This window comes from Anomaloglossus baeobatrachus, chromosome 5, assembly GCF_048569485.1.
Source record: "Anomaloglossus baeobatrachus isolate aAnoBae1 chromosome 5, aAnoBae1.hap1, whole genome shotgun sequence".
Lineage (NCBI taxonomy): Eukaryota > Metazoa > Chordata > Amphibia > Anura > Aromobatidae > Anomaloglossus > Anomaloglossus baeobatrachus.
In genome coordinates this window covers 417,218,226-417,242,435 of record NC_134357.1, presented here as the reverse complement: position 1 = coordinate 417,242,435, position 24,210 = coordinate 417,218,226, and the positions used below count along the sequence as shown (strand labels likewise).

Here is a 24,210-nt window from a genome sequence, read left to right as displayed (position 1 = left end):
TGTACCCACTGGGCTGTATACTGGACTACCCTGCAGGAGCTAACCTTGAGCTAACCCCTATACAGGGATTCTCAGGTGCAGCCTCATGGGGCCTAAATTCACAGCCGCCAGGACCAGTGGTATCGGCTCTTACAGACAGGTGAGTCTCTGAAGTCTGATACAGATTTACTCAGACATGGTGTCATGGAGGTGGTGACTCAGACGTGGCGGAATAGAGGTGGTGACTCAGATGTGGCGAGGCGGAGGTAGTGACTCAGACATGGCGGCACAGTGGTGGTGGTAGCAACAGGGTCTAGGAAGAGACAGGTTAGTGAGTACAAGTAACTGGTGCTAGGACACGAGAAACCGAACTAGACAGAAATGGGTATGGGACCTGAGAACTAGCAACGCACTACGGATAGGCAATGTTGCTCAGGCATCTCCCCTAAGGAGAGAATGCCTTAAATACACACAGGGTGATTGCTGACCTCAGGGGTCACTTCCGTGTACTTAGGACTTCGAGCCTTTAAGAAAGGGGGCATGGATATGCACACACCCTATGGGTACTCACAGAAGTCTTGGAAACAGAAAGAGGCTGTGGCAGGCCCCCGGGCAGGAATGGGACGCTTGGGACCGCCGGACAGGTGAGGAGAACGGCGCCCTCGCCGAGGCATGGGAGGGTTCGGTGGTGCTGTGCCGAGACTTAGCACTACAGGCTGGTCCAATCCAGTCCGATGGGCGTCACTGATCTTGACCTGTCGCTTCCTCTATGCCCACATACAGTGGCCAATGGCCACATAATTTTAAAGATAATTGTTAAGTTTTCTTACAGAAAATTGTACACCCATTAACCTCGTAGTGTGAGCATGGTTTGTGTCGTGCTACTGCCACAGTGTGGTACCCTAACCTTATCTTTATCTCTTTATAGGGAATGTGTCTGAATTGTTGCCTTTAATTTTTACACTGTCTATGACGATTATGACAACGCTGAAAAGTCTAATATTAGGTTTAGCGTTTTGTTTTTACATATAGATCCATAGTATGATACATTTATTAAAAACCTTATAAACAAATAAAACCACACTTAAACAATAGATCTTTTTTTGATTACGCATTCCCTGAAAATATGACCTGACTTAATGGTGAATCAAAGTCGAAAACATCTGGAAGCGGACATCAGCTATAATAATTATATACAGGCATTGTCGGCTCTTTGTATTCCTCATGAAACAGCATGTCTGGGGTCTCCATTATAAGAATTGTTCTTCATACTGTGCCCCTTATTCCTTTTGGAAACTTAAGTACCGTATACACTGATAAATGGGTGTTACCATTCCCTTTATACAAATCTCCCTGCACATCCCAATCGCTAACTGGAGGAATAGCGCAAGTTTGGGGAACTAATATTTTTGCTCCAAAATAGTTTTATGGCGAGTTCAGAGCAGTAGACACACGGACGCGTGGAGCCGGCCTCAGAGCAATAATTGGCCATTTTCAGCGAGTTCAAGGGTCGATATTTAATCCAAGAGTGTTCACATTATTCATTTAAATGGATGACCCTAATAGTTTAGTGTTAATAGTTTCATCACTGGATATCTTACTTTGTATATATCTTACATATTTATTTCAATCAGCCATTTCTGAAGAAAACTTCTGAAGATGTGATTCTGCCTCCAGCAGCTGTGTTTTTGCTTATTGAATAATTATTTTACCAGATTCCCTGAAATTTTCCATTCCTGTTTATTTCTCAGCAGAGAATCCCTTCTAATTTGGAAATCACTGCATCTTGTTCCTAACGAGCATAATCACTACAAAGTTTCCTATTAATGTAAACATACAGGCTTCAATGAGGTTTTCTGAGATGAATTGTCACAAATGAGGCTGCAAAAAAAAAAGAAAAGAAATGACGTGATATATACATACAGTATTTACATTTGCGTGTGCGCGCATGTGTAATATATATATATATATATATATATATATATATATAATGTGCCTTGCGAAAGTATTAGTCCCCCTTGAATTTTTCAACCTTTCCCCACATTTCAGGCTTCAAACATAAAGATAAAAATTTTAATGTTATGGGATACATTTGTGAAGGTGAACGATATTTATTGCTTATTTTAAGTTCTTGTAAAAATAAAAAACTGAAAATTAAGTTGTGCAATATTATTCGTCCCCTTTACTTTCAGTACACCTATATATTATTTACATGTATCATATACAGTATATATTTATCTATCGCTATATATATATATATATATATATATATATATATTTATATATTTATATTTTATTATTTTATATACATATATATATATATATATATATAATTTTATTATTTTTTATTTATTTATAGAGCACCATTAATTCCATGGTGCTGTACATGAGAAGGTGTTACATACAGAACACATACACAAGTTACAGTAGACAGACTAGTACAGAGGGAAGAGGGCCCTACCCTTGCGGGCTTACATTCTATAGGATTTTGGGGAGGAGATAGTAGGTGGGGTGTAGATTGGGCGGCAGCACCGCACGGTGGTCGGGCGGCAGCTCCACACAGTGTGTGTATATATGTGTGTGTGTGTGTGTATATGTGTGTGTGTGTGTGTGTATATGTATGTATATATATTTACATATATATTTTTATATATATATATATATATATATATATGTATAAAAATGTGTGTGTAAATATAATGTGTGTGTGTGTGTATATAATGTGTGTGTGTGTATATAATCTGTGTGTATATATAATGTGTGTGTGTGTATATATACGTGTGTATATATATATATATATATATATATATATATATATATATATATATATATATATATATATACAGTTAGGTCCAGAAATATTTGGACAGTGACACAAGTTGTGTTGTTTTAACTGTTTACAAAAACATGTTCAGAAATACAATTATATAAATAATATGGGCTTAAAGTGCACACTCCCAGCTGCAATATGAGAGTTTTCACATCCAAATCGGAGAAAGGGTTTAGGAATCATAGCTCTGTAATGCATAGCCTCCTCTTTTTCAAGGGACCAAAAGTAATTGGACAAGGGACTCTAAGGGCTGCAATTAACTCTGAAGGCGTCTCCCTCGTTAACCTGTAATCAATGAAGTAGTTAAAAGGTCTGGGGTTGATTACAGGTGTGTGGTTTTGCATTTGGAAGCTGTTGCTGTGACCAGACAACATGCGGTCTAAGGAACTCTCAATTGAGGTGAAGCAGAACATCCTGAGGCTGAAAAAAAAAGAAAAAATCCATCAGAGCGATAGCAGACATGCTTGGAGTAGCAAAATCAACAGTCGGGTACATTCTGAGAAAAAAGGAATTGACTGGTGAGCTTGGGAACTCAAAAAGGCCTGGGCGTCCACGGATGACAACAGTGGTGGATGATCGCCGCATACTTTCTTTGGTGAAGAAGAACCCGTTCACAACATCAACTGAAGTCCAGAACACTCTCAGTGAAGTAGGTGTATCTGTCTCTAAGTCAACAGTAAAGAGAAGACTCCATGAAAGTAAATACAAAGGGTTCACATCTAGATGCAAACCATTCATCAATTCCAAAAATAGACAGGCCAGAGTTAAATTTGCTGAAAAACACCTCATGAAGCCAGCTCAGTTCTGGAAAAGTATTCTATGGACAGATGAGACAAAGATCAACCTGTACCAGAATGATGGGAAGAAAAAAGTTTGGAGAAGAAAGGGAACGGCACATGATCCAAGGCACACCACATCCTCTGTAAAACATGGTGGAGGCAACGTGATGGCATGGGCATGCATGGCTTTCAATGGCACTGGGTCACTTGTGTTTATTGATGACATAACAGCAGACAAGAGTAGCCGGATGAATTCTGAAGTGTACCGGGATATACTTTCAGCCCAGATTCAGCCAAATGCCGCAAAGTTGATCGGCCGGCGCTTCATAGTATAGATGGACAATGACCCCAAGCATACAGCCAAAGCTACCCAGGAGTTCATGAGTGCAAAAAAGTGGAACATTCTGCAATGGCCAAGTCAATCACCAGATCTTAACCCAATTGAGCATGCATTTCACTTGCTCAAATCCAGACTTAAGACGGAAAGACCCACAAACAAGCAAGACCTGAAGGCTGCGGCTGTAAAGGCCTGGCAAAGCATTAAGAAGGAGGAAACCCAGCGTTTGGTGATGTCCATGGGTTCCAGACTTAAGGCAGTGATTGCCTCCAAAGGATTCGCAACAAAATATTGAAAATAAAAATATTTTGTTTGGGTTTGGTTTATTTGTCCAATTACTTTTGACCTCCTAAAATGTGGAGTGTTTGTAAAGAAATGTGTACAATTCCGATCAGATATTTTTGATCAAACCTTCAAATTAAACGTTACAATCTGCACTTGAATTCTGTTGTAGAGGTTTCATTTCAAATCCAATGTGGTGGCATGCAGAGCCCAACTCGCGAAAATTGTGTCACTGTCCAAATATTTCTGGACCTAACTGTGTGTATATATATATATATATATATATATATATATATATATATATATATATATATTACACACACACACACACACACGTGGTCAAAATTGTTGGTGCCTTTCGTTTAATGAAAGAAAAACCCACAATGGTCACAGAAATAACTTCTGACAAATGACAGAAATAATAATAAAAGATCTATGCAAATGACCAAAGTCGGACATTGCTTTTCAACCATGCGTCCACAGGATTTTTAAAAAATAAAACTCATGAAACAGGCCTGGACAGAAATGATGGCACCCTCCTCCTTAACTTAATATTTTGTTGCACACCTTTTTGAGGCAATCACTGCAATCATACGATTGCAGTAACTGTCAATGAGACTTCTGCACCTCTCGACAGGTATTTTGGCCACTCTTCAAGAGCAAACTGTCTCATGTTTGAAAGTTGCCTTTTCCAGACATTTCAGCTCTTTCCAAAGATGCTCAATAGAATTTAGGTCAGGGCTCATAGAAGGCCACTTCAGAATAGTCCACTGTTTTCCTCTTACCCATTCTTGGGTGTTTTTAGCTGTGTGTTTTGGGTCATTATCCTGTTGCAAGACCTACAATCTGACACTGATGTCCCTTGAGCTTGAAGTTCACATTTAATCTCTTTAGAAGTTTTTCTGGGCTCTTTTGTTACCATCCATATTATCAGTCTCTTTGATTTGTCATCAATTTTCCTCCTGCGGCCACGTCCAGGGAGGTTGGCTATAGTGCCATGGATCTTAAATTTCTGAATAATATGTGCAACTGTAGTCACAGGAACATCAAGCTGCTTGGAGATGGTCTTATAACCTTTACCTTTAACACTAGAAGTCCCAGAAATTTCGAGCTCCCCCCTGAAGTCCCGAAAGAGGGTCAAATGACCCTTAGTAAACTGAATAGAACTAACTAGAAACTAAATGGCTAAACTTAATGGAAAACAACAACCTCCTGTGGTGCGACAGTAATGGCCTTAATTACAGAACAAAAGACGGTGATTATAGGATGTTAGCTAAAATCTAGATATAGAGATATCCCCCTCTTCCTTTGCTGTAATAACAGCTTACACTATTTTAGAAATATCTCCAAAATCTTGTAGAAAGTATTTGGGCAAAATTTCCCACATTCACCAAGTAGAGCATTTTTGTGATAAGACATTGATGTTGGATTACAAGGCCGGGTTCACAATTTCCATTCTAGTTCACTCCTAAAGGTGTTGGATGTGGTTGGCTCTGAAGTTCTTCCACAGCAAACATTCACAGCCATGGCTTTATGGACCTTTCTTTGTCCACTGGAGCACACGGAATGCAGGAACAGAAAAGGGCCTTCACCAAATTGTTCCTGCAAAGTTGGAGGCTACAGTGGTCCAGAATGTCCCGTATTCTGAAGCATTAGGATTTCTCATTACTTAAATTAAGAAGCCTGGGCTAACCCCTGAAAAACATCCCTATAACCTTGTCCTTTCTCCACCAAACCCTACATCTGGTACAGTGTAGTTGGGCAGGTACCGTTCTCCTGGTATTCACCCAACACAGCCTCGTCTACCAGACATCAGATGGAGAAGCATTGTCACACCACGACTCCATTATCAGCGTGGTTCTTACCACAGCATCTGACACTTGTCATTGTGCTTGGTGATGAAAGGCGGCTGATTGGCGATAGATACTGCTTCTGACGCACAGTTTTGATTTTAATGACAGATGAGGTCCGGGGCGGTGCTGTTCGGCAGCAATAGTGCCTTTTGATTTGGTATCAGCTGGCGATTTGTATTCACTATGGGTCTGGATTCTATAAATCAGTGGGACTGAATGACAAATCTGAATTAAAGGTATCACAATTCTTGTCCATATTTTGTATATGGTCTGACATATGGATATAATATATACATTAACCTTTGTGTATTTAGAAATTAGCACCTAAAGGTCTGGTACACATGAAGGTGGTGTTTTGGAAAGACTATCCTGTATTGTATAGAATTCTTTGAATTTCTTGTGCATATAAAAAGTGTTCTCCACTTCTACTAAATGCCTTCTCGAGGAGGATTATATCCTTCTGCTGCTTTTCTTTCCAGTTCCCTTTATTATGACGCGTTCTTCACATCTGCTGTGCAGCCATACGTTCTAGTAGTTCCTAATGTTTGGGGAGCCACAGTCGGCCTTCTGTAATATGATGTGCAAATAGGCTATGATGGTGCTGAATTCCATATGTGAATAAGCACAGTATTGAGCTGGGGCTCGGCTTTAGATGGCTCTCTGCAGTGTTTTTATACAAATGATCATTTTACTGGTTTGTTCTTGACAGGATGTTCTTCCATGGCCCACAAGCTGCACAATTATCGCCACTGTCTTGGGTTTTTCTTTTTAGTAAAAACAAATTGTGCCGTTGCCTGCTGTGAACACAAATTGGAGTAATTGTCATATTGCATCTGTTACATTATATTTTAAGATACAAATGCGGCTAAAAACATGAAGACTGTTGATTACCGAAGTGCACATCAAGTCGCCAGTTGACGACGATGACTTAAGTATGGCGTTTCTAGTCGGACGCGTTTCTCTTTTTTTAGATCTATAGTTTGGAATGAAAATCTTAATGCTAAGCATTTATTTATTTTAACCTAGCAGTGACTAGCAATGTAGGTGCTGCAAACTCGTGTGGGTCCATGCATTATACATACCCAGAGGTCTTTGTAATGTCTCTAGAGGCATCAATGATGTCTGGAACTGAAGTGTCATTTTTGTTGATGAGTCTTATGCATATTGGTGCTTATGCAAATTGCCTCTTCAGGGGGGAAGATAACTCAATCTCTAGTGCCACCTATTAGAAGTAGCAATAAAAAAAGACAATATCATGACAAAAGTCATGTGCAAGCTCAAAAGAGGGTTAAGAAGCCAAACTAGAAACTCATTTTGCAGACTCTTGTTTCGGGTGTGTTTGCCCCTCATTAGTGCAAAGCAGATCTGATTTGGTTGGTTAGGTGATAAACCTCTGTCAGGGAGTTTTAGCAGTAATGTCATGGAAAGCGGGAAAGTCGGTATAAGGAGACTGATAGGCCATGCAATGTTCCTCTGGGAATTTAAATATGCACATACAGTAGAGACCAAAAGTTTGGACACGCCTCATTCAAAGAGTTTTTTCTTTATTTTCATGACTCTGAAAATTGTACATTCACATTGAAGGCATCAAAACTATGAATTAACACATGTGGAATGAAATACTTAACAAAAAAAGTGTGAAACAACTGAAAATATGTCTTATATTCTAGGTTCTTCAAAGTAGCCACCTTTTGCTTTGATTACTGCTTTGCACACTCTTGGCATTCTCTTGATGAGCTTCAAGAGGTAGTCACCAAAAATGGTCTTCCAACAGTCTTGAAGGAGGTCCCAGAGATGCTTAGCACTTGTTGGCCCTTTTGTCTTCACTTTGCGGTCCAGCTCACCCCAAACCATCTCGATTGGGTTCAGGCCTGGTGACTGTGGAGGCCAGGTCATCTGGCGAAGCACCCCATCACTCTCCTTCTTAGTCAAATAGCCCTTACACAGCCTGGAGGTGTGTTTGGGATCATTGTCCTGTTGAAAAATAAATGATGGTCCAACTAAACACAAACCGGATAGAATAGCATGCCGCTGCAAGATGCAGTGGTAGCCATGCTGGTTCAGTATGCCTTCAATTTTGAATAAATCCCCAACAGTGTCACCAGCAAAGCACCCCCACACCATCACACCTCCTCCTCCATGCTTCACGGTGGGAACCAGGCATGTACAGTCCATCCGTTCAGCTTTTCTGCGTCGCACAAAGACACAGTGGTTGGATTCAAAGATCTCAAATTTAGACTCCTCAGACCAAAGCACAGATTTCCACTGGTCTAATGTCCATTCCTTGTGTTCTTTGTCCAAACAAGTCTCTTCTGCTTGTTGCCTGTCCTTAGCAGTGGTTTCCTAGCAGCTATTTCACCATGAAGGCCTGCTGCACAAATTCTCCTCTTAACAGTTGTTCTAGAGATGTGTCTGCTGCTAGAACTCTGTGTGGCATTGACCTGGTCTCTAACCTGAGCTGCTGTTAACCTGCGATTTCTGAGGCTGGTGACTCTGATAAACTTATCCTCTGCAGCAAAGCTGACTCTTGGTTTTCCTTTCCTGGGGCGGTCCTCATGTGAGCCAGTTTCTTTGTAGCGTTTGATGGTTTTTGCCACTGCACTTGGGGACACTTTCAAAGTTTTCCCAATTTGTCGGACTGACTGACCTTCATATCTTAAAGTAATGATGGCCACTCATTTTTCTTTACTTAGCTGCTTTTTTCTTGCCATAACACAAATTCTATCAGTCTATCATCACCAGCGTCATCCAAGTACCGGCTCATAATCTCGTGCCCGCACTTTTACCTCTGCCTCTACCGTTAAGCGCATAACGATCGAGGCAGAGGTAAAAGCGTGGGCACGAGATTATGGGCAGGTACTTGGATGACGCTGCTGATGACATTCACAGCGCCATCCATAATCTCGCGCCTGCGCAATAACATCACCGGCGCTCGCGATTTGAAAACAGCGTTCAGTCCGCGATAGTTGCACTGCACATGTGCGAGACTTCAGGAGCACTGCAGAAGATGAGGGTGGCGGCCTCATCTATGTAAATTAACACTGGGGGACGGCGAACAGCGGCAGGACGGGGAATAACAGACAATATACAGCCCGCCCCCATGGGCAGCAAACCTCATTACCATAGTAAAAGGTAATATTTTATAAAGTTGTTATTTAGGTCTGAAAGGGGGGCCAGTAGCAAGATGAACCTTTCTAGAATGCAGCCCATGAGCTGCAGAAGGGGATTCTTTTAGTTTAATAGCAAAAATTCTGGTGACAAGTTCCCTTTTAAGTATTTCATTCTGCATGTGTAAATTGATAGTTTTGATGCCTTCAATGTGAATGTACAATTTTCAGAGTCATGAAAGTAAAGAAAACTCTTTGAATGAGAAGGTGTGTCCAAACTTTTGGTCTGTACTGTACCTTCTTCAGAGAGAAAGAGGTCACAGACTCTAGTGCAAACTATTGGATATAGCTGTCCCAAAATGAAATTAACTTTGCTTCCTTTCATGTCAGAGATAAAATCAGTATCCACTGATTAGCAGCAGTAGACCTGATGAGTGGCCACACTACTAACATCTGTTACTACTGCCAAAAAGTCCTTATTGGCTTTGATAAGAAATCACTGGTACAAATAAAGTACAAGTGGGAGCACAATTATGTGGTGGCAAAGAGGGAGCAGACAAAAACTGCCAAGGGTGGTTTGACTATTCCTTTGCGACCCAGTAATGCAATGTACAACAATTGCACATGGTATCATACCAATATCCTAAATGTAGATCAGTTGCTTAAAGGGGTTATCCAAGAATGTAATAAAATGGCCCCCATAACATAATTTAAACGTCAACATGTTTTAGTCTCGTACCAGGACTGGCTGCAGTCTGAAGAAATTCAGTTTCTGAGTTCTTGGTCTCAACTGACAGAGGAGTGGTATTATAAGCACAAGTTCCTGCGGTAGCAGAGAAGGGTTATGACATCGAAAGAAATACATTTTCACTGCTAAATTAGCACAAAAGATTTTTTTTTTTTCCCCTTGGACTCTTGTTCTCCGTGCTCAGCCAAGGAGAAGATTTATTTCTCCTGATGTCACAACCATTCTTGGCTCTTGGAGGTATGTTTGCTTATGATACATACAGTTCCTATATTTTGTGAGATGCAGGTCTCCTAGCATTATTTCGTCAAACTGCAGCCCATCCTGACGTGATTAGGAAGGTCTGCCGTTTGAATTATGTGATGGGGGCTGTTTTATTATATTCTTGACGTACCCCTTTAAGTATTAAATTAAAGTCAAGACTTCTTGTGAAATAAGAACTGTATTTTTGAAACGCATTGTGTAAACCTGGGAATAATAAAGGTCTCTCAGCGCAAAATGACTGACTGTTCAAACCAAGCTCAAGTACTTGGTACACCCTTGGCGTGGCGGCACAATTTCATGCAGCTTCACACCTACTTGTTTTGCTTCTGTCTCTACCATCATCTGACTCCCGTAAAGCCAAAGCTATTAATCAATGAAAAGGGAGCCCGAGCCAGGTGGGAATGTGCACGGAGTTTGTGTTCTTGGCTTGAACAGTCATTTTGTGTGTTGGATGTATACAGTTAGGTCCAGAAATATTTGGACAGTGACACAAGTTTTGTTATTTTAGCTGTTTACAAAAACATGTTCAGAAATACAATTATATATATAATATGGGCTGAAAGTGCACACTCCCAGCTGCAATATGAGAGTTTTCACATCCAAATCAGAGAAAGGGTTTAGGAATCATAGCTCTGTAATGCATAGCCTCCTCTTTTTCAAGGGACCAAAAGTAATTGGACAAGGGACTCTAAGGGCTGCAATTAACTCTGAAGGCATCTCCCTCGTTAACCTGTAATCAATGAAGTAGTTAAAAGGCCTGGGGTTGATTACAGGTGTGTGGTTTTGCATTTGGAAGCTGTTGCTGTGACAAGACAACATGCGGTCTAAGGAACTCTCAATTGAGGTGAAGCAGAACATCCTGAGGCTGAAAAAAAAGAAAAAATCCATCAGAGAGATAGCAGACATGCTTGGAGTAGCAAAATCAACAGTCGGGTATATTCTGAGAAAAAAGGAATTGACTGGTGAGCTTGGGAACTCAAAAAGGCCTCGGCGTCCACGGATGACAACAGTGGTGGATGATCGCCGCATACTTTCTTTGGTGAAGAAGTACCCGTTCACAACATCAACTGAAGTCCAGAACACTCTCAGTGAAGTAGGTGTATCTGTCTCTAAGGGTACTTTCACACCTCCGGTTTTTCTTCTGCGGCACAATCCGGCACTTTGCAGGAAAATCCTAACCGTTTTTTTTTGCTGCCGGTTGCGATTTTCCTGCATAGACTTTAATTAGTGCCGCATTGTGCCGCATGGCCTTGCGTTCCATCCGGTTTTTGCCGCATGCGGCAGATTTAGCCGATGCGGCGGCCGGATGGAACGTTGCCTGGCACGTTTTTTCGTGCGGCAAAAAAAACCGCATCGCGCCGCATTCGGCCGATGCGGCGCATCTCTCAATGCATGCCTATGGCGGCCGGATGCGGCGCGATGCGGCAAATACCGCATCCGGCCGCCGCATGCGGTTTTTGCCACTGCGCATGCTCAGTAGCATGCCGGAAGCGGCAAAAACCGGGCGGGCCGCATGGAAAAAACTTATGCAAAGGATGCGGTGTTTTCACCGCATCCGTTGCATAGCTTGCACAGCCGGATTGAGCCGCAGGGCTCAAGCCGGATGTGTGAAAGTAGCCTAAGTCACCAGTAAAGAGAAGACTCCATGAAAGTAAATACAAAGGGTTCACATCTAAATGCAAACCATTCATCAATTCCAAAAATAGACAGGCCAGAGTTAAATTTGCTGAAAAACACCTCATGAAGCCAGCTCAGTTCTGGAAAAGTATTCTATGGACAGATGAGACAAAGATCAACCTGTACCAGAATGATGGGAAGAAAAAAGTTTGGAGAAGAAAGGGAACGGCACATGATCCAAGGCACACCACATCCTCTGTAAAACATGGTGGAGGCAACGTGATGGCATGGGCATGCATGGCTTTCAATGGCACTGGGTCACTTGTGTTTATTGATGACATAACAGCAGACAAGAGTAGCCGGATGAATTCTGAAGTGTACCGGGATATACTTTCAGCCCAGATTCAGCCAAATGCCGCAAAGTTGATCGGACGGCGCTTCATAGTACAGATGGACAATGACCCCAACCATACAGCCAAAGCTACCCAGGAGTTCATGAGTGCAAAAAAGTGGAACATTCTGCAATGGCCAAGTCAATCACCAGATCTTAACCCAATTGAGCATGCATTTCACTTGCTCAAATCCAGACTTAAGACGGAAAGACCCACAAACAAGCAAGACCTGAAGGCTGCGGCTGTAAAGGCCTGGAAAAGCATTAAGAAGGAGGAAACCCAGCGTTTGGTGATGTCCATGGGTTCCAGACTTAAGGCAGTGATTGCCTCCAAAGGATTCGCAACAAAATATTGAAATTAAAAATATTTTGTTTGGGTTTGGTTTATTTGTCCAATTACTTTTGACCTCCTAAAATGTGGAGTGTTTGTAAAGAAATGTGTACAATTCCTACAATTTCTATCAGATATTTTTGTTCAAACCTTCAAATTAAACGTTACAATCTGCACTTGAATTCTGTTGTTGAGATTTCATTTCAAATCCAATGTGGTGGCATGCAGAGCCCAACTCGCGAAAATTGGGTCACTGTCCAAATATTTCTGGACCTAACTGTATGTGCAGCACTCTGCAATCCCTCTGTTGCCAACAGTGGGAAACATGACTACAGACTAAACGGCTGATTACAAGAACACCACGGTTATACAAAGTCAGCACTGCTCCCACTGTCACCAGTTGTAACATATGGAGCCCTCCACACAGTTGTAGCATATGGAGCAGATCTATGTTCTGATTAATTTAGCTTTCTGGTGTGAGGATTGAAAACATTTATGAGTTGAGGTTTAAATTAATATTTCTTTATGGGGGGGGTCGAAATTGATTTTAGGGTTTGAAGTGTGAATAAATTTGGGGTCTTAGATCTGCGATCTGTTTTAATTCTGCTCTAGTGGTCTGGATTATTTCTGGCTTATGAAGTAATTGTGGTTTGTAACGTCTGGATTCTGAATTTATTTACTGGTCTCTATTGATTTTGCTTTAACTAGTTTTTTAGCTTTTTAGGTAAAATAAATGGATGAGGTCCATAGATAAGAATTTATTCAGGGGTTCCTCTATGTTTAACACTAGAAGTCCCAGAGAGGGGTCATTTAACATTTCTACCATTGGAACCCTATGGAGCTCGAAATTCCTGGGACTTCTAGTGTTAATGTTGGGATATCGTAAGGTATACAAATGTCTTTCCGCCAAGTCTATTCCCCTACCCTTTCCTTCATTGGGGTAGTGAAATTACACTTTTTAACTTCTTATTGACTTGTGACATGTTTTCGTCATTGGTCGCTAAGGTTGATATGGAATGGGCTCAAAAGCTGTAATGGGTATCCCCTGTCTAACAGCCGCAGCCAAGCTCTGATCGCTGATGTGAACTATTCAGAAAACTCTCTATCACCGACAGTGGTATTTTAAATGGTGCGATGGCTCTAATGCCCCCTATGCAAACCCCCCACCCCCACACACACACACACAAACACACACACACACACACACTGCGATTCTTTGGAGCCAATCAGTTACCATGGCAGAAGTAAAAATGAAATTAGGGGAAAAAAAAGTTCCAAGAAACATGTAAAATTTTTACAGGAACCAACCGGCAGGATTTTTCATTATAAAGTAAAGGCTGTGCCATACTGGCGCTAACATGGCGAATACAATCATACTGTCGGGTTTCCAGATTGGGTATTTGATTGCAGAAAAACACATGTTCTCAAGGGTCCAAAGTGTGCATTCATTGATGTATGCAGCAAGGTGGGCATTTGTTGGTTGGATCCTCTGTGTATATTTCTCCTCCTGGTTTTCCCCCTTTTCTTTATTTAAAGTACGCACCACGCGCGCCCATGCTGGTGTTGGTCGTGTGTGTGCATTGTTAGTGTGATGTTGTCTTCATTAAAATGGTGCCAGAATCAGCACATGCATGTGTCGCGGGCGGAGGGGCCGCGCTCGCTACGCTCGGGTCCAGGGCTGCTGCTGCTCGGTGGCTCGAGCGGTGGGCCGGACCCGGGGTCTCGAGCAGCGCTCCTCGCCCACGAGTGAAAAGGAGTGGTTTGTTTGGGGGGAATAGTCCGTGACGCCACCCACGGGTCGTGGTGATAATGGGCACCACCGCTGCTGGTGACGGGGATCCCGGGAGCGATGGCAGGGAGCAGCTAGGATGTTGGTGTGACGACATGGACTCTCATGGGTTAAAGTTTCTTAAAATTCAGCCAGACAGCATGATAGATTGCTTATAGATGGGGGAGAAGTCCCTCATTGTTTTTACAAGACTCTTGTTGTCTCAATGTAATTGTGTTGGCAACTGAAAGCCAGACATATTGTTCTCCAGACTTTTCCAGTAACCAATGTATTGTAGTTGTGTATTGCTAATGTGATTACCTTAGTAGCCATTGTTGAGTCTGTGACTTGCAGACTCCATGTATACCCTCAGTCTTTCTGTAGACCTCATTTGGATGAACATTGTCCATGCAGCTTGATATTCATCCAATGGGAGAGGCGCTCTTGTCCAACCAATCGATGAGGACGCAGTGTATCCAAGTGGAAGGCTGTGGCTATAAAAGGGACTTCTTTAAGCCACCAGGTTGTTGATGGATGCTGATGGATCCAGTCTAAGATCTTCGGAGATGACTAGAGGATCAGGATATCTTATGGCTTCAATCTAGGGACTCCGGTTCCGGTTGGAGACCATATCCACAGCCTAGGGATTTCGACCCCGGCTGCCAGGATTGTATCATCATACCAGGAATACCTAAGGAGGACACTCAGGTTGGGACAGTTCAGTCACCTGTTACAGACTTTGCAGACCTCAGCCAGCTTCCTAAATCTGGCGTTATTCCAGTCACGGTGGGTGCCCGCCGAAAGCGGGGTGCTGCTGGATTGGAGTGAGTAGCCCTGGAACCTGTGAGGCATGGACATTCTAAATCCCTGGTGAGCCAGCGGAAGGGTGAGACTCTGTTGCCTGTTACATTTGTGTGTTTTGCTGGTTATGTGTTATGTGCCATTAATTGTTTGGGGATCCAATAAAGTCTAATTTATTGTGGTTCCCTCACCCTGTGTTGTCTGAGTAGTGTTACGCCCATGGTTAAGGAGGCCGGCGTTCAGTTGGGATGAGCCCTGAGCTACGCTGTCTTTCTAAAGGCGGCGGCTTTTAGTGGACGAGAGCACCCACTGAGCCTCGTGTCTCCACAGTTGGTTCCCCCTCCATAGGTAGGGGTTGGTGATCCCGGGGCCTGGTGGTGGTACGGGGAGGCAGGAAGGCCGGGGTGCAGGGTTGCAGGGGCAGCGCGGTGCCGGATGGCACTGTTGTAGTCACTCAGGCACAGATTCACAGAGTCTCTGGTAAACCAAACTGCTGGATGGACGGGTCCCGCAGCCGGCTGCAGTGTCTTTGCTCTCCCCGGACAGGTTGATGGTGGCTGTCTTTCCCTGCACCATTGTAGAATGTATTGACTCCGATGGTTTCCCACTGGTAGTCCGCTCCCCGCCGTGTATGTACCGAAGGAGCCCCTTTTGCCCGCAGGTGCTGGTCCTTGGATCTCTAGCCTATGGCGGTGGATTTTTAACCTCACTATGTGGACGGATGCCTTCTGTCGGGTCTTGGTTGTGAGGGAACCCCTGAGGTCCCGGTCACTATCTGATTTGACCGTTGTCGGCGGCTCCTAGCCTGGTCGGGGTCTGATGGCCCTGCCTTTTGTGCTTGGTTCAGATCTGCTCCCCGGCTCTGTACCGGCGGGCCACTGCCCGTCCCCGGTCCTACGGTTCCGCTGACCTGCGCCAACTCCTGCAGACGGCCACCACCGTCTGCCGACCTTGCTGACAGTGCCTGGGCTCCTACCCAGACACTAACAGTTTCTCTCCTGTCACTTTCAACTCCAAAACTGAACTCCTCTCCACTCCACTCCAAACTCAAACTGAACGAACTGCTTTTTCCCGCCTCCAGGCCTGTGAACTCCTTGGTGGGTGGGGCCAACCACCTGGCTCCGCCCCACCTGGTGTGGACATCAGACCCTGGAGGAGGCAACAAGGATTTTGTTTGACTGATGTTGACTATCCAGGGGAGGGTGTGTGTGTGATGTTGTGTTTGTGACTACCTGGCTAGTCCAGGGCGTCACACATGTACTGCTATCTCCGGCACCATTTTATTGAAGACACTGTGGAGACTACTATGAGCGGCAGGGGCGCATGTGCAGATGAAAAAAAAATAAAAATCAATCTGCGCATGCTCCGTACTTTTCCTCATTGAAAGTTATGAACTAAAGATTTAACTTATTTGGTATCGTCATGGCTAATCATTGAAATAAAACAGTATTTAAACTGATGGTTAAAATACAAGACTAAAAAAAAAAGTAAAAATTGCCATTTTTTTGATCACCACTTGTTAAAAATAAAAAGAGATCAAAACTGTATCAATAAACACAGAATACGAAAAAACAAGCTCTCACACCGCTCCATAGACTGAGAAATAAAAAAGTAATAAAGCATGAAAAATGAACAGGTCCTTAAAGGGATGAAGACACTTTGTGCTGGATGTGGGGCTTTGTTTTTATTTTTTGTTGCCCTGTGCTTTGTGTTTTTGATTCTGTAGCTTGATGAGATTGTGTGAGACTAGAAGTGCTGGGATTTCAGGGAGAAAAGCTGCAGGTTTGGTTGGGACTTGAGTTGTTGGCCTGTGTGTGCCGTCATCTCCTGTCAGAAGGGATTAATCTTCCCGTGGCCTGCACAGTCCCGCTGCTAGTGCTGTGTGTTCCCTTTAAGCCCTGGCATTGAGCCTAGATGGCTGCGTCCAAAGGAGGCGGAACGGTAGTAAAATGGTTCCTAATTCCGAAGTGTTTCAGTTAATCCTCCTTTTATAGCAGGCGAGAGGAGTGACTGGCAGGGATATCTGTGTAATTGATCCCTCTATTAATGTTCCCCTTTTCAAAAAGCAAAGGCTATGTAATTACACCTTACAGGCGCACGACTAGAATCTGGATAACTTATTGGGTTTTTCTCTCTTTATTTTCTGCTACAGATTTCTTTTCAACTTCACATCTCACTAAGCTGTGGGCCGATTCTGCCATAATGTCCAGAAGAAAAAAAAAATAGAAATATATATATTACAGACCAAAAGTTTGGACACACCTTCACATTCAAAGAGTTTTCTTTATTTTCATGACTCTGAAAATTGTAGATTCACATTGAAGGCATCAAAACTATGAATTAACACATGTGGAATGAAATACTTGACAAAAAAGTGTGAAACAACTGAAAATATGTCTTATATTCTAGGTTCTTCAAAGTAGCCACCTTTTGCTTTGATTACTGCTTTCACACTCTTGGCATTCTCTTGATGAGCTTCTAGAGGTAGTCACCGGAAATGGTTTTCACTTCACAGGTGTGCCCCGTCAGGTTTAATAAGTGGGGTTTCTTGCCTTATAAATGGGGTTGGGACCATCAGTTGTGTTGTGCAGAAGTCTGGTGGATACACAGCTGATCGTCCTACTGAATAGACTGTTAGAATTTGTATTATGGCAAGAAATGAAGGTCAGTCAGTCCAAAAAATTGGGAAAACTTTGAAAGTGTCCCCAAGTGCAGTAGCAATAACCATCAAACGCTACAAAGAAACTGGCTCATATGAGGACCGCCCCAGGAAAAGACGACCAAGAGTCACCTCTGCTGCGGAGGATAAATTTATCCGAGTCACCAGCCTCAAAAATCGCAGGTTAACAGCAGCTCAGATTAGAGACCAGGTCAGTGCCGCACAGAGTTCTAGCAGCAGACACATCTCTAGAACAACTGTTAAGAGGAGACTTTGTGCAGCAAGCCTTCATAGTAAAATAGCTGCTAGGAAACCACTGCTAAGGACAGGCAGCAATCAGAAGAGACTTGTTTGGGCTAAAGAACACAAGGAATGGACATTAGACCAGTGGAAATCTGTGCTTTGGTCTGATGAGTCCAAATTTGAGAACTTTGGATCCAACCACCGTGTCTTTGTAGAAAAGGTGAACGGATGGACTCTTCATGCCTGGTTCCCACCGTGAAGCATGGAGGAGGAGGTGTCATGGTGTAGGCGTGCTTTGCTGGTGACACTGTTGGGTATTTATTCAAAATTGAAGGCATACTGAACCAGCATGGCTACCACAGCATCTTTCAGCGGCATGCTATTCCATCCACTTTGCGTTTAGTTGGACTAGTTTATTTTTCAACAATACAATGACCCCAAACACCTCCAGGCTGTGTAAGGGCTATTTGACTAAGAAGGAGAGTGATGGGGTGCTACGCCAGATGACCTGGCCTTCACAGTCACCAGACCTGAACCCAATCAAAATGGTTTGGGGTGAGCTGGACCGCAGAGTGAAGGCAACAAGGGCCAACTGTTGGAAAACCATTTCTGGTGACTACCTCTTGAAGCTCATCAAGAGAATGCCAAGAGTGTGCAAAGCAGTAATCAAAGCAAAAGGTGGCTACTTTGAAGAACCTAGAATATAAGACATATTTTCAGTTGTTTCAAAATTTGTGAAGTATTTCATTCCACATGTGTTATTTCATAGTTTTGATGCCTGCAATGTGAATCTACAATTTTCAGAGTCATCAAAATAAAGAAAACTCTTTGAATGAGAAGGTGTGTCCAAACTTTTGGTCTGTACTGTGTGTGTGTGTATATATGTATATGTATATATATATACTAGAAGGTGGCCCAATTCTACGCATCGGGTATTCTAGAATTTACGTATTGTGTAGTTCATGTATGATTTTTGTTATATATATATATATATATATATATATATATATATATATATATATATATATATATATATATATATAGATGTTGATGTGTGTAGTTACCAAGTGTTTGTGTAGGGCGCTGTACATGTTCTGGGTGTGGCGGGGGGTGAGAGCGGTGTTGTATGTGTGTTGCGTTGTTTGTGAAGCGCTGTGTGTCTGTAGCGTTTGTGTGTGTGTGTGTGTGTTGTGCGGTTTGTGTGTGTGTGGTGTGTTTTGGGGGGAGGTATGTTTTGAGCAATGTGTGTGTTGTGCGGTATGTGCGTATATTTGTGTGTGCCGCGGTGTTTGTGTGTTGGGTGTTGTGTGTGTGCAGCGTTGTCTGTGTGTGTGGGTGTCTGTGTAGGGCGTTGTTTGTGGTTCCCAGTGTGTGTGTGTGTTGTGCAGTGCGCGTGTGTGTGTGTGTGTGTGTGTGTGTGTGTTGGGGGGAGGTGTGCACCTCCCATCGTGCTCCATCCCCCATGCTGCGCACCCCCCATCGTGCTCCATCCCCCATGCAGCGCACTCCCCATCGTGCTGCATCCCCCATGCTGCGCACTCCCAAACGTGCTCCATCCGCCATGCTGCGCACTCCCAAACGTGGTCCATCCGCCATGCTGCGCACTCCCAAACGTGCTCCATCCGCCATACTGCGCACTCCCCATCGTGCTGCATCCCCTATGCTGCGCACTCCCAAACGTGCTCCATCCGCCATGCTGCGCACTCCCCATCGTGCTCTATCCGCCATGCTGCACACTCCCAAACATGCTCCATCCCCCATGCTGCGCACCCCCCATCGTGCTCCATCCCCCATGCAGCGCACTCCCCATCGTGCTGCATCCCCCATGCTGCGCATTCCCAAACGTGCTCCATCCGCCATGCTGTGCACTCCCAAACGTGGTCCATCCGCCATGCTGCGCACTCCCAAATGTGCTCCATCCGCCATACTGCGCACTCCCCATCGTGCTGCATCCCCCATGCTGCGCACTCCCAAACGTGCTCCATCCGCCATGCTGCGCACTCCCCATCGTGCTCTCTCCGCCATGCTGCACACTCCCAAACGTGCTCCATCCGCCATGCTGCGCACTCCCAAACGTGCTCCATCCGCCATGCTGCGCACCCCCCATCATGCTCCACCCGCCATGCTGCGCACTCCCAAACGTGCTCCACCCGCCATGCTGCGCACTCCCAAACGTGCTCCATCCGCCATGCTGCGCACTCCCAAACGTGCTCCATCCACCATGCTGCGCACTCCGAAACGTGGTCCATCCGCCATGCTGCGCACTCCCAAACGTGCTCCATCCGCCATGCTGCGCACTCCCCAACGTGCTCCATCCGCCATACTGTGCACTCCCAAACGTGCTCCATCCGCCATACTGCGCACTCCCAAACGTGCTCCATCCGCCATACTGCGCACTCCCCATCGTGCACCATCCGGCATGCTGCGCACTCCCAAACGTGCTCCATCCGCCATGCTGCGCACTCCCAAACGTGCTCCATCCGCCATGCTGCGCACTCCCAAACGTGGTCCATCCGCCATGCTGCGCACTCCCAAACGTGGTCCATCCGCCATGCTGCGCACTCCCAAACATGGTCCATCCGCCATGCTGCGCACTCCCAAACGTGGTCTATCCGCCATGCTGCGCACTCCCAAACGTGGTCCATCCGCCATGCTGCGCACTCCCAAACGTGCTCCATCCTCCATGCTGCGCACTCCCAAACGTGGTCCATCCGCCATGCTGCGCACTCCCAAACGTGCTCCATCCCCCATGCTGCGCACTCCCCATCGTGCTCCATCCCCCATGCTGCGCACCCCCCATCGTGCGCCATCCCCCATGCTGCACCAGCATCAGCCTCTCTGCCCGCAGCATCAGCCTCTCTGCCCGCAGCATCAGCCCCTCTGCCCGCAGCATCAGCCTCTCTGCCCGCAGCATCAGCCTCTCTGCCCACAGCATCAGCCTCTCTGCACACAGCATCAGCCTCTCTCCTCCCACCATCAGCCTCTCTCCTCCCACCATCAGCCTCTCTCCTCCCAGCATCAGCCTCTCTCCTCCCAGCATCAGCCTCTCTCCTCCCAGCATCAGCCTCTCTCCTCCCAGCATCAGCCTCTCTCCTCCCAGCATCAGCCTCTCTCCTCCCAGCATCAGCCTCTCTCCTCACAGCATCAGCCTCTCTCCTCACAGCATCAGCCTCTCTCCTCACAGCATCAGCCTCTCTCCTCACAGCATCAGCCTCTCTCCTCACAGCATCAGCCTCTCTCATCACAGCATCAGCCTCTCTCCTCACAGCATCAGCCTCTCTCCTCACAGCATCAGCCTCTCTCCTCACAGCATCAGCCTCTCTCCTCACAGCATCAGCCTCTCTCCTCACAGCATCAGCCTCTCTCCTCACAGCATCAGCCTCTCTCCTCACAGCATCAGCCTCTCTCCTCACAGCATCAGCCTCTCTCCTCACAGCATCAGCCTCTCTCCTCCCAGCATCAGCCTCTCTCCTCACAGCATCAGCCTCTCTCCTCACAGCATCAGCCTCTCTCCTCCCAGCATCAGCCTTTTCTGTCCCTAGCATCAGCCTCTCTCCTCCCAGCCTACCCCAGCCTCAGCCTCCCTCAGCATCAGCCTCTCTCCTTCCAGCCTCCCCCAGCATCGGCCTCTCTCCTCCCAGCCTCCCCCAGCATCAGCCTCCCTCTCCCAGCCTTCCCCAGGATCAGCCTCTCTCCTCCCAGCCTCCGTCCTCCCAGCCTCCCCCAGCATCAGCCTCCCCCAGCATCAGCCTCTCTCCTTCCAGCCTCCCCCAGCATCACCCACTCTCCTTCCAGCCTCCCCCAGCATCAGCCTCCCTCTCCCAGCCTTCCCCAGGATCAGCCTCTCTCCTCCCAGCCTCAGCCTCTCTCCTTCCAGCCTCCCCCAGCATCAGCCTCTCTCCTCCCAGCCTCTCTCAGCATCAGCCTCCCCTTCCCAGCCTTCCCCAGGATCAGCCTCTCTCCTCCCAGCCTCCTTCAGCATCAGCCTTCCCCTCCCAGTCTCCCCCAGCATCAGCCTCCCCCAAGATCAGCCTCTCTGCTCCCAGCCTCCTCCAGCACGCCGTGCTCCTCTGCCGACACTCACACACACCCGATCGCATACACTCACACACACACCCGATCGCATACACTCACACACACACCCGATCGCATACACTCACACACACACCCGATCGCATACACTCACACACACAACCGATCGCATACACTCACACACACAACCGATCGCATACACTCACACACACAACCGATCGCATACACTCACACACACAACCGATCGCATACACTCACACACACCCGATCGCATACACTCACACACACCCGATCGCATACACTCACACACACAGACACTGACGAAATCGCACATACGCGCTGATACTCACAACATCCGGAGATACCACATGCTTCTGGCCATGTGATCCTCCGTCAGGTCCTGGAAGGTCACAGCAGCACAGTATCGAGGCCGAGAAGCAAGCAATATCGCCGGATGCTGTGAGTGTGTGGATGCGATGTGTGTGTGAGGTGTGTGTGAGAGTGAGTGTGATCTGATGTGTGTGTATGTGTGTGTGTGTGCTGTTATGTGTGTGCGTGTGGATCTTCCGCCGCTGCAGGACCTTGATGTGCTGGTAACTATGCTACCATGGTTACCAGCGCATCACCTCCCCCACTCGCACGGGAGCCCACACCAGCATACGGCGGCAAGGCCAGCAATGCGAGGGTAAGTGTCGGCAGGGTTGGCGGCGTATGCTGGTGTGGGCTCCCGTTGGGGGAGGGGGGGGGTTGTACAGTACTCACCTGGGAGCCGTGACCGTGTCAGTTCGGGGAATGCGCGGGAGGGGGGAGGGGGGCAGAGCTAGCGTCCATTGCGTGAGGGGGGCGGGGCGTGGCGTGGCCGAGTTGCCAATGCCTGCAGGGTGCCGGGGCGAGAGGCCAATCTGTGGGGGGGCGGAGACTGGGCGAGCGGCTGGCCAATCCGTGTGGGGGCGCAGCCTGGGCGAGCGGCCAATCAGCTTTGCGTCACCGTAAGGACACAATGTCACCGGAAGGACACAATTTTGAAGCATGACAGACAGACAGACAGACAGACAGACAGACAGACAGACAGACAGACAGACAGACAGACAGACAGACAGACAGACAGACAGACAGACAGACAGAATAAGGCAATTATATATATATATATATATATATATATATATATATATATATATATATATATATATATATATATATATCTCTATATATATATATATGTAATAAATATATATATATATATATATATATATATATATATATATATATATATAGTTAAATGGTGCCTATTATTTTACGATCTATAAAATAAGCTGTGTGTAATTGTGTAACTGCAACATTTTTCATCATATGTAATATTACAATTTTTGACCAAAAGTCTCTTGTCTTCCTAGATCTCTGCCTGACGTGGGACTAGTACTGCAGACATGTTCCGTAACAGTCTGAAGATGCTTCTCAGTGGCGGAAAGTCCAACAGGAAAAATCGTTCCAGTGGTAAGACTTTAATTGTAGCTTAAAAAAAACCTGTAAATCTAAAAAAAAAATAAAATAAAAAAAATATCCAACATAATATATAAATTCTCCTTTGTTTACGCTGCTGGGGAATTAAACACTTTTTTTCTCCCTTTTTTTTTTATTACACTTAAAAATGCCTGCAGAAGTCTCTGGTAAAATCAGATGGCTCAATCTCCTTGCAGCACCACCACGGGAGAAAATTGTGTTATGTGGATTTGAAAAAAAAAAAAATTGGCAATATTATTTCTATTTCATGATTTTTGATAAAAACAAAAAAATAATTTAGTAATTTTCACACTGACCACTAGAGCTTTTTTTGATTTATACTTCCTGTCCTTTTAGGCTCCATGGCCATGATCAGTGTTTGCAGCGCTTTGAATGCAGTGGTGTTCTTTTCACTGCGTCCAAAACACTGCGTTATACAATACAATCACAGTGAAAGATTTCTAGAAATCCCGTGCCCACTGTGCTTGTTTTACCAACAGTGTAAACTGACCTGCGGTGAGTTTCCCGAGCCACAGCATGTCAATTTATGCTGCGAAGATGCAAGTGTTCTCTGCAGGGAGAACAGAGAAAAAGTCTGCAGCTTCCCGAACCCTGATCATAGTCACAGGCAGCGGCGGTGACTCACGGCCCCGCAGGAGAGGACCCTCTACGTCCAGTATCGTGTGCACCCA

At 45.4% G+C, this 24,210-nt stretch overlaps 1 protein-coding gene across 4 annotated transcripts in view; it reads left to right on the top strand.

Moving 5' to 3' along the window:
* Positions 1-24,210, top strand: part of TANC2 (tetratricopeptide repeat, ankyrin repeat and coiled-coil containing 2) — a 615,727-nt gene that overhangs the window by 223,940 nt on the left and 367,577 nt on the right. For all 4 annotated transcript variants that reach the window (XM_075350282.1, XM_075350280.1, XM_075350278.1 and 1 more), the window contains exon 3: positions 23,413-23,512. In XM_075350282.1, coding sequence (XP_075206397.1) covers positions 23,446-23,512 — 67 coding nt within the window. In that variant the 5' untranslated portion in view covers positions 23,413-23,445. The remainder of the gene's footprint in view (positions 1-23,412; positions 23,513-24,210) is intronic.